This window comes from Arachis duranensis, chromosome 9 (assembly GCF_000817695.3).
Source record: "Arachis duranensis cultivar V14167 chromosome 9, aradu.V14167.gnm2.J7QH, whole genome shotgun sequence".
NCBI classification, from domain to species: domain Eukaryota; kingdom Viridiplantae; phylum Streptophyta; class Magnoliopsida; order Fabales; family Fabaceae; genus Arachis; species Arachis duranensis.
The window spans coordinates 11,140,691-11,155,817 of NC_029780.3; the positions used below are offsets into that span (position 1 = coordinate 11,140,691).

Consider the following 15,127-nt stretch of genomic DNA (forward strand, 5'->3'; position numbering starts at 1 on the left):
TCTACCTCGAGAACAATAATCCGAAGCTAGGCCCTCAGATTTTCCATCATCTCGTGCATCCCTTCAGCGACAGACTCCTCCAACTCAGAATACTATTCCTTTAACCGATTTACCTCATCTTTTAAGTCCAAATTCTCCCCATAAACTCGGGTATAACTCTCTTTGGCCTTCTTCTTCAAGCCTTCGACCATAGCACAAGCAGCCTCAGCTTGTTTTGCTTTTTTCTGAGATTTTAAAAGGTCAGACTCAAGTACCCCTTTTTCCCTTCTATCTCCTTTTTGTCTCTATCAAGGATGGCACTTCAACTTGCAAATCAGCCAACATTTGCTGAGGTAGTGTTTGGTTGATGTTCATGTCTCATTGAGACATGGACACGGTGACACATGTCTGCTGTTTGGTTTGGTAAGACACAGATTTTCGAAAGACACGGGAGGACACGGATGGACATAGAGACACTAAATTTGTGTACCTCCAATTTGGTGAGACACTGAGACACAACTTATGAGACACTGATTTTTTACTCTTTTACCCTTATTAAATTTTTAAAATTTGTCCTCTTATTTCTCCAAATCTTTTTTTTCTCTTCCTCTTTTAGATTATACAACCAAATTTATCTTTCTATTTTTTTCAAAAAATAATTGTACATTTAATTTTTTTATTTATTTAAATTTTGATTAATTTTTAATAAATTTTAAGCTTTAGTTTTCTATTTTTTTCAAGAAAAATTATATATTTAATATTTGAATGATAATTAAAAATGATATTAGAAGAAATAAAAATTTAATGGTGATGATATACAGTGTTTGGGATAATGGGTATACAGTGATGGAGATAAAATTTGTTGTTAAATAAAGGGTAATTCAGTCTTTTTTAAATATATGTGTCTTGTTCTTTATTTTTGCCAAACACAATACATAGACACAAATATTTTATGTCCATGTCTTTAATGTCTGTGTCTTTGTGTCTATGTCTCATTATATACATCAACCAAACGGAGCCTGAGTGTCACCAAAAGGAGTTTTTCCAACTCCTTCAATAGAGCGGAGCATATCCTAACCGTCTGAATACTACCTCAAATGAGGATTTTCAAGTGATTTTGTAAAGAGATATCATACATAGCTATAAAGCTATGAGGGAGGATGTGCTTCTCACAAAATTCAACCACGTCAAAACCAGTATCATAGACTAACCAATTTAGAGGACCCCGATTCCGATGTCTTTTGTTTTGGGGGGTTTGACTCTAAAAAAGAAGGCACGGGAGTACGCTTTGAGAACCAGGAGGGGGAATATCGGATAACGACATACCAAGCAAGGAAGTACTTGAGTCCAATTTATTAGGAGAGGGGGTGTCCGATTCTCTGAGTTCTGCAATTAAATAGCCTAAGCTTTGGCGTTCTTCTTGGCCTGTTGAACTTTCTGATAAGCCTTCGAACCACTACTCATTTTTTCTACAAAAAAGAAATTAGAAGAAATTAGATAAAAGCAACACAACTCAGGTCAGAGACAAACATTTGTAGAAGACAAGTAAACTACCTAATTCGGTACGAATATAACTCAGTTTCCCGAGTAGGAAATTCTTTGTGTCGAGATTTGGAGCCTGTCCCCAAGCTTCTTGCAAAAATTTCACTACAGCCTCTTCCAGCTCATCCAAATCTTCCAAGCCATACTTATCAATGGTAGAGACCTTTGCCCAGTACAAGTTAAAAAAGGGGTTTATCATCCTCCCTAAAAGGTCTGGTATTCTCAGTAGCTCATACTTTGAAATAGTAATTTTTGAAATTATGGAAAAATTCATCAAAAATGGAAAAAAAATTTTGACCTTTATAACTCAGAATGAAACTCATTGTTGTTTGACAAAACTAAAAGGTTTTATGAGTTGAAATAAATAAAAGAATATCATGGAGAAAATTGGTAAAGCAAGTTCTCGGCTCATAAGCTGGTAAACTTTCAAAAAACCCCATGAATTTGAATGGACCTGGGAAGGAGCAACTTTACAAATTTGAGAATCTTAATTTTGAAGCCAGAAAAGGACAAGAAAACCCCAAGTCGGGTAAAGAGACAATCATACAGAAACATAAAGTGATCTTCTGACCTGTTAAGTCAGGAAAAACAGATACCGTCCTCAGAATCAGGAGCAACTATCTCATACTTTCCCTCATTCTCTTGGTCTCTACAGATCCTACGATGTCTACGAGAAGCTTCTATATACTCGTTATCAACTATTGAAACGGTAGAAAGAATAGAAATATCTACCCATTCTAGCAACTCCTCAGGAGCTTTAGTCGACATTCTTAGAACAACTGAACGAGACATATAGAAGCTACCCCTATATTTTAATAAAAGGAAAATTATTACTATAAATCGGTGGAAACAAAAAAGAATTCGAATTTTCATCAAGAACAAAAAACAAAGTCAAGAAGATGCAAGGACAAACCAAAAATTGAGGAAAGTAAAACACATTGTGGAAAAAAAATGATGTTGCCTCCAGAAACCAAAAAGTAACACCATTTAGGGGCATTACGAAGGACAAACCAACACACCAACGTGCAAACAGTAAAGCAATAACAATAAGCATCAGCATGTAAAGAAACTAATTTTTCATGGAAAATTCAACACCAGAAACAACAAAATTTTCTACTTCCAAAATAAAAGATACCACCAAAGACAAGTTTGTATCCAAATAGGTGCAAAAATAGAAAATAAGAAGCCAACCTTTGTTCATTGAAGGGAAGGTGAGCAGCAAAAACACGAACGTTTCTTTTCAAGAAAGCTCCAAATGACTCCCTTCAAAGTCTTAAAAAAGAACAAATTTTGAAAGAAAAAAATGGGATTCATAGGAGAAGATGAAAAGATTGAAAAAAATGGAACAAATAACCATTTGGGAAGAAGAAGAAACAAAAAATAAGAAAGAGAAAAGGGGGAGTATTTATAAGACCCAAGGGGCAAAAGGGTAAAACCACCCCCTCATTTAAAGAACGCGCACGGTTACTAACATAACCGTAAACCACATGTCAAAAGAATATGAAAAGGTATGGCGTTTGAAGTTTAAAAAATTATATCGTGTTTTCGACCTATAAAAAGGCGGCTAATCCGATAAGATGAAACCAAATAAAAAATGCTTGACTGACTTATTTTTCTTGAATTTGACTAATATAAAAGCTCAGTCTCAAACAAAGATATTATTCATACCCTGACTCAACACATAGTCAGGCCCAAAAAAAGAAGCCCAAGTACAATCAATACATATCTGACCTCAAAGAGGTCAGGAGAAGCATTACAAGGAGCAATTCTATTCATAACTAATTCCTATTATCTCTCACCTACTTCCAGAAGAAAGATTTTATCAAATTCCTAACAAAAAGGGGTTAGTTATCCACCAGCAAAGGTGAAACTATCTTACAGAAGTTATTGACCCTGCATTTATAAATACCAAACACTCTTCAGGTATATTTAAATCTAATCTACACATAAAAAAAACCTGCTTAAACCTTGCTAATTTAAGTATCGAAGTCTCTTGTAGATATCATCCCTCACCTCCTCACGAGGAACTCGGACGGCGGCCCCTCGACATTCACGCAAGTCGGGCACTGCCCGTAAAGGAGTTTAGACCTCACATCTAGGCCCAAAAGCAACCCATTTTAGGTTTGCATACAAAATCATCCTTAAGATTTAAAACCAAATTTTAAAACGTTCTTTTTACTTAAATATTAAAATTTTGTACCAAATTACCCATAACAAAAAAAAATAAAAAATAAAAAGAGAAAGAGAGTGTTTCTGCTCATACGAAGGGGAAAGGAAAGAAGAAGAAAAAGTTGTCCACGATCCACCTTTATCTCCACTTTTGTCGCCACCTCCATACGATTTTGGTTCCTAAGGTAAGGACGATCTTAAAATCAAGTTAAATCATAAGGACGATTTTGTATGCAAAAAAAAAAATTAAAAACAAAAAAAAATTTTGACACCAAAATCGTACTTAATCCTAATTATAACTTATAACTAGTCTCACTAGAATATCGTTCACTAGTATTATCTTTTTACTGTCATCTGCTTGCATTTGTTTCATAATTACGACCATATACTATTGTTACAAGAAGATTACCAAACTTATGGGATCTAAGAGCAAAGACTATTTAAATTCCAACTATCAAAATCTCAAATATCTTCTATATAAAGATGTGAATCTAAGACATAAAGAAACTTTTGTCACCACAATCTTAAATCAGACCAATAACAATACCAAAGTAAAGAAGATCCATCATGGAGCTAAAAGACCACCCATTTTCCATGGTGTATTGAGCCTTCAGAAGAAAAATGAGGTATTGGTAGATCTTACATAACCCAAAATAGAGAGATTAGCAAATACTTATGTTATAAGATAGAAAACCATTTAAAAAATAGGGTAAAAAACTAAAATAAGCCATGGTAGGTTTAATATTACACGAATAAGCCAATGGAAAAATTGATTCAGCAATCAACCAACGTGCATAACTATATAATTCGAATCACCACGATTCGAACTCAATTTGAATGTAGTTCGAATTAGTGCAATTCGAACTACTCACACCCACGCATGCAACGTAATTCGAATTGATGCAATTGGAATTAGCTTCATATAATTTGAATCATGCTGATTCGAATTAGCATGAGGTTGCAGCACTATATAATTCGAATATCACTAATTCAAACTATGCACGTTTTGCCACTGGTAGTAATTCGAATTCGGGTGTTTCGAATTACACATTGGTGAATTCGAATTGTGCTAGTTCGAATTAGTGAGGATGTTCACGTTTTGTATTGTTGGTTCACCATAGAGGTCTAGAAATTAAATGCATACATGTGGGGGACAATAAGATAGTTACCGAAAGTAGCATTGAAAGGTCGTTTTCAAAGTACAACATCATGATAAAGTTCTAACGAACCGAAACATAAATAGTCAAAGTACAATAACAAAGTTTGATAAAATACAACAATGAACATGAAAAAAAAGCCATACAAGATACAACAATCATCTAAAAAGATGTGAACCGGTGAAGCAACGACGGGGTACCCGTGTCCTCTGGCCTCTCCGGATAAGCGGCTCCTCATCCTCAATCTCATCATCCTCGTCGTCTGGGGCAGGCTGTGCAGGTGGCCTAGGCTGGACAGAGGCCCCAGATGGCCCGGCACCTGAATGTGACGCAGCAGTATAGGCGGAGGGAGGAGTACCACCCAATGCAAAAGGGTCAGCAGCTGGCATCGTAGGAGGCTCGTTAAGAAAGACAGCTAAAGGTGTAGGCGTGCCGGAACTCTGACCACACCGACGGGCCGCATCATCCTCCTGCATGATGGTAGTAAGCTCATCTAGAAAGTGTGAACCGCTGTATGCCGCATCAAGCCCGTCAGCTGCCAGGAAGTCTGAAAACATGGAACCCGGGCTAACCCAAGGCGTACTCTCCTGAAGTGTCTGATCATCGGCAGGGACACCAACGAAGTAATCGCCTAGCAGCCCTGAGCCAAGTCCACTGTCACCCTGATATGTGCCGTCATCCATACCGGAGCTGTACCACTCACCTCCATGCCCTACATGATGGGGAGTAACACCCCCTATTGTAGCATGCCCTCCAGCGTCCCCACCATGATCGCCGTTGTCGTTGTGACCATGATGTCCGTGATCGTCGGCCGCAGCACGCACTCTCCGTCTGCCTCCGTGGCCTCTTCGTCGTCCTCCAGGGCAACCGTCCCCATCACCCTCCTCTATAGCCTGCTCCAACCACCTCCACTCGCGCTGGCTCCGACGTGTTCCCACACGAGCTCTCCTCTCGACCTGACGCTTATCCGGGACGTCGTCAACACGATCCATGTCGAGAACTCGCCCAGGACCCCTCTGCGACGCCTCTACCGGAATAGGAACGGCTCTCGGATCACTCAAATACATCTCTGGTGACAGAAACTTCTTTCCATGCTGACTCTACCACTGCAGGTAATCATGTGATAGTCCAGGGTCTGCAACAACATCGAATCGAAGAACGTGGTCGGCATGACTATCCCAATGAAGATGCCATATCTGAAGAGCCGACGAGAACCAATGATTACCCCCTCTCATGTTTCGACATCAGAAAGTCGATGTTCAGGGCGGGATGTGGGCGGGGCTGGACTCCGTCGAACTGCGGTAAAATCCTATCTATCTGATGCCACTCTATCACGGCAAAGTATATCAGTGACATCACAGATCGCCACATCGCCGTATGCCGAGGCTCCAACACCTCCGGATGCACAACCTGTAGTACCTCGGGGGAGCTATAGAGCATCCAGATAAATTGCAGAAAGATTCCATCATTTTTCTGTTCAATCCATAATCTAAAGTCATAAAGTTTAATTAATTAAATAAACATTGCCGGTTAGTATACTCACATCGGTGGCCTGTAACATGTCTAGCCTCAGTCTCCAGTTCTGTACTCTAGGTCTCTTCTCGCCACCGGGAGGGTTGTAACCTGACCACCTGCATCTCACATTGGTGTTACAACTAATTAAAAGTGTGACAGATTTGTATAACATAAGAAGCGAACATGTAATCAACTATTTTAAATTGAAATAGAATGGTCTACGTACGGTACCTTGAGGCCAAGGGCCAGCTGCACGTATCATACCCAGCCGGCCTAAACCTAGGAAAGTGCCAGAAGATCCAAGATTGAAGTAACTGAAATGGACCCGCTAACTTTACCACATGTCTGTTTGCCACTTGGCACATGCACCAGTACAACCATGCTAGTGCTGCAGACCCCCAGCTGTAGGTACCCATCTCCTCAAGTCTAGCAACGTATAAAAGCCATCTGATGTGAATGCGGTTGCCAGACTTGTCGGTAAATAGCTGACGAGCAAAGCGCCGCACAGTCTCCTCATCGGCTCCCGCGGGGCACTCCCCAAAAGTCTCCTAGAACCAAGTGCAGTTTACAGCTAACTTCTGAACTTGGCTCAGAGGAGGAATCACTCCAAGTAACTCCTGGAACCACACCCTGGCAGGACGGCCACCCTCGATGTATACATGGAAATCTGTAAGGCAACCACTGACATAGCATCCGTCCACTGGCAACCCCAACTGGTATGCCACATCCTGAAGTGTGATCGTGCACTCTTCGAACAGCATGTGGAAGGTGTGCGTCTCCGGACGCCACCGCTTGACGAATGCACTAACAAGGGACTCATCTAATTGGAACCATCTATCGTTCAACCTAGCAAGATGGTATAATCTGGCTATCTGCAGGTACGAAACGTATCTCTCATCCAGTGGCATGCCCTGATGCCGCCGCATGCTCGAGATGCAACGCTGGGGCTGCCAAAACCATGACCGCATACAAAAGCAATATAATAAACCACATACAAAAGTAATATAATAAACCACTACCAAAAGCGCATTTAAACCCACTTACATAAACCGCATACAGTACCGCTACAACATGCAAAACCACTTAACATAAACCACTACCAATACCACATGCAAAGCCAGTAACGGAAATCGCTAAACTAAACCGCCTATCAAACCACAAACGAAACCACTTCAACAAACCACATGCAATACCACCAACAAAAACCACGTGCTGCATCAAAAAAATAACCAACAAAAAAACACTAACCTCCTCGTTGATGCCCCGGCAATATGAGCCACTCCATCCAACCGATATAGTCTACCTGGATCGTCCTCCATCAGCTAAATACTCTGCTCCAGCCTTTATCGGAGCGAAACTGGGTCATTTTCTCTGGGATTTGGTGGGGTCTAAGAGTGGAAAAGTGGTTCGAATGGGGTGGATTCGAACTCCTTTTATAGAAAAATCTTGTGTAATTCGAAACACCCCAATTTGAATTACTACTAGTGGCCAAACGTGCATAGTTCGAATCAGTGAGATTCGAATTATATAGTGTTGCAACCTCATGCTAATTCGAATCAGCATGATTCGAATTATATGAAGCTAATTCGAATTGCATCAATTCGAATTACGTTGCATGCGTGGGTGTGAGTAGTTCGAATTGCACTAATTCGAACTACATTCAAATTGAGTTCGAATCGTGGTGATTCGAATTATATAGTTATGCATGTTGGTTGATTGTTGAATCAATTTTTCCATTGGCTTATTCGTGTAATATTAAACCTACCATGTCTTATTCGTGTAATATTAATCTTCCTCAAGCAGGATACCATTGCTCTGATATCATGTTAGAAAGGGTAAGAGAGAACAATAAAAAAAGATTTCTGTGTCTATTCAAGTTGTTTGAAATGATACAATATAAAAGTGTATTTATAGGTGTTAAGAGAATCAAAATAATAAAGACGTAATATCTTATATATAATAAATATTCAGATATGTTAAATAATTCTAATAAATGCTAATTGATTTTAATATATTCTAACATTTACCATCCTTATATAATAAAATTAGGGCAAATTACTAAAATAAATTATTTGAAAACCAATATTACTGAAATACAACTTTTAAATATTACATACGCAAATATAACTTTCATATTACTATAGAAATTGCTCTAGGGGTATAGTAGATTAGGATTTGTACATTAATCGCGATTGGAGTGCAGCGATTTATGTTGGATTGCGTAAAAGTAGAAACCACTACACCCCTCAAGCAATTTTTTCATGAATATGAATAGGCATAAACCGCGCCTGATGATGATATTATTCCTTCAAATTTTATACACATGAAATCCGATTCCTAGTTGAATCAAGGAAAAACATTGAGTTTGGAAGTGGTGTTTGTTTATACGATCGGTTCTACACTGGTACAAAGCTGGCGGATGCAGTAGAATTCAAAAGTTGCAGACAAATCGATGGGCTTTTTGCTGATTACATTGAAACTGTTCTTGAAAAGCCATGTTTGCTTTCAGGACTTTTTTTTACCAGAGCCATTTGACATAGATTTGGACAAAATCATGGCTTAATTGATGAAGCGTTACTAGAAGGGTTTAAAGAAAGAGTTGAAGAGAAGTTGTGTATGGTGGATGGGTGCAGCAACAATTAGTTTTGGAGCACCCTTCTGTTGAATGCTTCATAACACATTGTGATTCAGCTTCCATAACGAAGGCTCTTGTGAACACGTATCAGATTATGCTCTTGCCATGTTTGGGATCTGATTATATTATAAATGCAAGGATGATGACTAGAAAATTAAAGGTTGCGGTTAAAGTGGAAAAAGGTGAAGATGATGGGTTTTTTAGCTGAGAGGATGTGTACAAAGCTGTTAAGACCGTGACGGATGATGAGAGTGAAGTTGAAAGAGCGGTAGGGGTATCACGATTTTTGCCTATTTCAGATTTATGAAGAAATTGTTAGAGGGGTATAGTGGTTTCTGCTTTTACATAATCCAACGTAAATCGTTGCATCTCAATTGTGGTTTGCGTACAAATTCTAATCCATTATACTCCTATAGCGATTTTTATAGTAATATGAAAGTCGCGTTTACGAGTACAATGTTTAAAAGTTGTATTTCGATAATATTAATTTTTAAACAATTTATTTTAGTAACTTGCCCATAAAATTATGTAATAAACAAATGTAAGAAACTTTTTTTTATTATATATAGGTTTATTCATAATTTTTTTCTTTTATATTTATATATTAGATAACTTTATAAAAACAAAATTGAAAAAATTATTATATGAAATTACATTAAAGAGCTAATTTCAATATGTCTATCGTATAAAATATTTTATAAAATTATTTAATTATATCTAATCTTTTCGGATGATTGTTTAATATAAAGAATTATTATTTTGCTAACATAGTATTACATGTTTAGATGCACATAAAATTATTTATTATATCAAAAGTAAGTTAAAATTAAATTTTAAATTTAACTTGTTCAGGAGAAAAAAAAGTTCTTTTTACTAATTAACTGAAAAAGTAAAAATACCGGTGAACAAATATTTAAGAAAAAAAAATTCTAAATGGTTCATGGTAATTATCTTGAAAGATAACAAGGCTCTCAACAAAAAAAATATTTTTTTGGTCTCTGATATTTATTTTTATGAGACTGATTAGTCTATTTATCAATATTTTCTATATCTATTAACGAATAAGCCTACATAATATGTTAAATTGTTGATTTATTCATTAAGAACTAACTAGGATTGACAAATTCTTTTTTGTTAGTAGTTTCGTTGTCTTCTAAAGATAATTGTCAAGATCATTTAGTTTTTTTTATTACCTTTGTAAATATATTAGCTAAATTTATTGTGTAAAATTAAGAAATATTAGTAGTTTTAAAATTACTTTTACTTATAAAAATTAAATAAAAGATATATTAATAATTAACGTATCATATAAATATATTTTGAATAAAAATTATTGACAAATAGACTAACCAATATCATGAAATTAAATATCAAATACCAAAAAAGATATCTTTTTTTATGAGAGGGTTGATAGTTCTTAAAAAAAAATTGTCTGAGAGACTAAGACCGAGATGAGGATTCATTCCATTTTTAATAAAAAATGTTTAAAATAATAATAATAAAGTTTAATTATTCTATTGGTTTCTACAATTTCGTAAAATTTTTAATTAGGTTTTTATATATTTTTTTTAATTAAGTCTTTGCACCAATTTTTTTTAATTGGGTTCTTATATTTTTTTTTATTTGATTCTTGTATTATTTTTTTAATTAGATTCCTATACAATTAAGTTAATTACTGTCAAAAGAGACCTAATTAAAAAAAATAATGTAAGAATCTAATTAAAGAAAAAAAATATAAGAATCTAATTAAACATTTCGTGAAACTATAGACCAATAGAGTAAAACCTAATAATAATAATAATAATAATAATAATAATAATAATAATAAAGACGGGTTAACAGGACCGTGACTGTCTGACTGATAAGCCGCTGGTAGTGTCGTTTCGTTCGGTTTAGCCGTTTAGGGTTTCTCTTGTCCAGCGTCTCAGCCTCTCTCTCTCTCTTCCCTTTCTCCTCTCACTCGCCTTTCCAACCCCGTCGCAGTGCCAGTCTGCCACCGCCCTTGCTTCGTTGGAAGGACCGAGAGAGGTTTCTGCTCTGCCGTCGCTGCTTCTTCTCCCCGCGCCGGAGGTTTGTCACCGCTCGCCGAAGCTCGTTTGTATCGTTTCTGCTCTCTGAACTCTCGCCGTGAATTCTGTCCTGCTTGAGTTTCTCCTCTCGTTGGAGCTCGTCGGCGTTGCTGATTCTCGTCACCATACTCGTTTCTATGCTTCTCCTCGCTGATTCTGCTCTGCTTTTACTTCTGGTTCTCGTCGCCGTCGGTTCAGGTAGGCCTCCGCCTCCCTCTCCCTCTCAGCCACAATTCGTCCCTTCCCTGTCCCTAGCCCTAACCCTGCCATTGTGATTCTTGTGCTGATTTCATTGTTCCATTGAATCTTTTACGTTGTGTTCTGATTTAGGGTTTCTCTTGCAATTGAATCCTTTCTGTTCCGACGCTGAGCTTGCGCTGGTTTTTTCTTTTATCACACTTTAGTTTTAGTTGTAAAACATGAGTATCCAACAAGTTATGGTGATGGAGAATCGAAATGTGATGAAGATTAAAGAATTGAAGGACCACGCCCTTTTTTGTGGTTTATTGTTGAATTTGTTTACTGTTTGAATTGAAGGATAACTAATGTGTTGCTGAATTTGGTTTCAAATTGTGCTTTATGCTTGATCTTGTGTTGATTTAATGTTTGATGGGCGGGTATATCTTCCTGATCTTATGAGAAAAATGAGTTTGGCACCCCATTGCCATCCCTACTCTCTCTGTCTATCTCTCACATTCTAAGAACCCTAATATTTAGTGGATTAAATCGGAAATTGGAAATTTTCATTCACATCATCAATGTTTACCTATCTGCAAAATCCTTTTTTCATTAATTTTTGTTGCCAGTGACCATCTTTTTCCTTCAAATCTAAACAGAATTCTGAGCAGCAGTGGTTTTGCTGGCAATGAGAAATTTGCTGTAGCTTCTATTCCGCACTCTTGATAGTATAGTGAGATGGAGGCTCAAATTCATCAATTAGAGCAGGAAGCTTATTCTGCTGTCTTACGTGCTTTCAAAGCACAATCTGATGCTCTTACTTGGGTATATACCTCATTTAATTTTCAAAATCTGTTTTATTATCTTTACATTTTCTAGCTTTGGAAATATATTAACAATATATTATATATGAATCAGGAGAAGGAAGGTTTGATAACTGAGCTTAGGAAGGAGTTGAGGGTTTCTGACGATGAACACAGAGAACTTCTTAATAGGGTTAACGCTGATGAAATTATCCACCGGATACGGTATTGTAATTAGTTGCAATGTTGTTGCAATGCATATAGTGAGACACAGAATTTAATTGATTAAATTGTTTTACAATGTTATGTGATGAAAATACAATCAGTGAATGGAGACAAACTGGACTTTACCAACCTGCAAGGCGCAGCACATCTCAACCTATTCATGACGTTTTACCCAGTCCAAGTATTTCTGCTCCCAAAAAGCTAAAGACATCCCATTCGGTACCACTTTTTCTTGTATAATATATTATGTTGACTTTAACAGCACTGTTTCTATGTTCAAATTAACAACTGCAATTGTAGGAGGTATTATGAACCAGAGGCTAAAAGCTGAATAATTGAATTGCAATTATCTTCATTACTAGAGAAATACATAGAAAAAAATAATGACTTGACATCTGTTTGGTTTTGTATTTTCTAAAAATTTTGGCACAGGGTGGTCAATCGTTGCCTACTCCGTCTTTGGGGAGGCCTGGGCCTTATCCTTCTGCTGGAGCCACTGGGGCTAGGCATTTCATGAGCCGCAGCTCTTCGAATGCTCTTGCATCTAATGTACCTTCCGAGGCCGCAGGTTTTGATCCATTGATCGGGAAGAAAGTTTGGACTAGATGGCCTGAAGACAACCACTTCTATGAGGCTGTTATAACTGATTACAGTCATACCGATGTATGTTTGTTTTAATAGTTGTAAATGTCCTTAGTTTTTAATGCATAGGTTTCTCATGGTTAGTTTCAGTTCCTTTTTTAAGGTGAATTAAGTGGACAAGTCTAATGCTTCCACATGTAAGATATCATAGAAAACTATGATTAATTATGATTAGTACCAAATCCTGTAAGTGCAAATCAGGTCGTTTTGAATAATTTTCTTGGTTAAATTATCAATCTTTTAAGATATATATATTTTTTTCTTTGCAGGGTCGGCATGCTCTGGTTTATGATATTCGTACGGCAAATGAGACTTGGGAATGGGTTGATCTCAAAGAGGTAATTGTTTCTTTTGATTTGTTTTATATGAGCATTGAGCATTACTAATCAGCCTTGAATGGTTTACGTGTAAAGCAATAGTGAAAATTCGTTAATGAAAAGGAGAGACATTGAACCAGTTGATATTATTATCAAAGTTGTACTTTCGAAGATGACAACCACCACCACAGTCCTATTGTTGTTATTGTTCTGTTATTGATATTTTTAATTGATGCTTTCTATCTTTACAATAAATTTGAGAGCTAAGTCTTATGCACCAAAAGGAGAATGAGAAAAATGTTTGAAGAGTAGCAGGATAGATCATACTTTTATTATGTTAAAATTTACCGATATAAATAAATAAAACGACAAAAATGATTTCACCATTTCCATCCAAAGATGTATATGTAGCTAGTGACTTGGTGGATGTGTATTTGTTAGAGAAGATCTTTTGTGTTAAAGACAATCACCTGCAGATCTCTCCTGAGGATATACGATGGGATGGTGAAGATCCTGGTATACACCGTAGAATTGGAAGTAGTGGGCAAGGTCGTGGAGTTAAAAAGTTCTTTAGTCGCGGTGGTGATTCTTTAGGCGCAGGAAGAGGGAGAGGACCTAAGCAGCTCAGAAAAGAATTTCTCCCGCGACAAAATGGTGTTGGAAAGAGAGGTTTGGATGACATTGAGTTGCTGAATACAGAATCACTAGTTAAAGAGGTAGGTTTTTAGATATGCTGTAGCAGTCAGTATGCTATGATGAGAAAAATAGGGAAATTCTATTACTTATCAACAATAGTGATGTTTTATCAGGTTGAAAGGGTTTTCGCTGCAAGTCCTCCTGATTCAGTGGAACTTGAGAAGGCAAAGAAAATGCTGAAAGTGTGATCACCAACCGTCTAGCATTTTCCTTCTTTACATTGTCACCGTGTATGGTTGCTATCCTCATCACTGTATTTACTGTATTTATTGTTTTTTTTACAGGAGCATGAGCAGGCACTCGTGGACGCAATTTCAAGGATTGCAGATGCATCTGAAGGCCAAAGTGGTAGTAATTAGATGGCTACATATTATTGCAGCATACTGTTGCATTCTCAAACCCATTCCTTTTCTTTTCTATTCAATAATAAAAATTAACTAGGTTTGATCAATTTATTCTGGTATGACTCACAAGAAAAAAGGTCCTAGCATCTTGCTTTGGTGATTCTCTTGTCTTCTCTATGAAAAAAATAAATTAGTTGAGATAATTTAAACAGAAGTTACGTGTGGTGTACGCTACTATCTCTCATGTTTTGGATCAGTAAAATGTTGGGGTACAGAAGTAACAAATGATTGGGCTTCTTAAAGTATTGTTGGGGTGTTTGAAGCTTTTTGTTTGATACTAAGGTTTGGGATTAGGTAGCGCAGATTGATCTTTGTTGCATGCTTACTAAGAATTGTTATTATGGCTGTAATCTGTGTAACTATTTCATTATTTGCCTTGTTTACAGAGGGAGAACCGTACATACATGGACAAATTGAATCAATGGACAGAGGTTGAAGACAGCACAGAAACTGGTTGCATGTTGGAGCAAAAGTCTTTTGAACATAAATCTTTTTCTCGCATGAAGTCTTGTGGCAAAAGTCAAATTGTATGCACTTGTAGGACTTTAGATGGATCGAGTAACCAAGATGATGATGCTGATGCACTTTGTCTATCATGTATTTATTTTAACCTTTCCCTGACACTTGTCACTGAAAGGTGCTTGTATGTGCCAGTTTTGTCCTCAGTGACAATCAGGATTCAGAAATATAGATACTAACATTATTAGGCACATATTCAATGTTCATGCAAGTGTAAAAGAATGCAAAAGAAAAAAAGGGGTTCGATGTATGCATTGTTGTTGAAATCTTGATTGGCA

General features: G+C 37.0%; 1 protein-coding gene across 1 annotated transcript; it reads left to right on the forward strand.

Annotated features, from left to right (window-relative positions):
* The first annotated feature begins 10,853 nt into the window (after positions 1-10,853).
* LOC107464699 (protein EMSY-LIKE 1) lies at positions 10,854-15,127 on the forward strand. The gene is made up of 10 exons (XM_016083653.3): positions 10,854-11,264; positions 11,903-12,068; positions 12,162-12,271; positions 12,373-12,490; positions 12,704-12,934; positions 13,183-13,251; positions 13,707-13,946; positions 14,040-14,108; positions 14,211-14,274; positions 14,717-15,127. The coding sequence occupies exons 2-10, from the start codon at positions 11,982-11,984 to the stop codon at positions 14,764-14,766; spliced, it is 1,038 nt and encodes a 345-aa protein (XP_015939139.1). The 5' UTR covers positions 10,854-11,264; positions 11,903-11,981; the 3' UTR covers positions 14,767-15,127.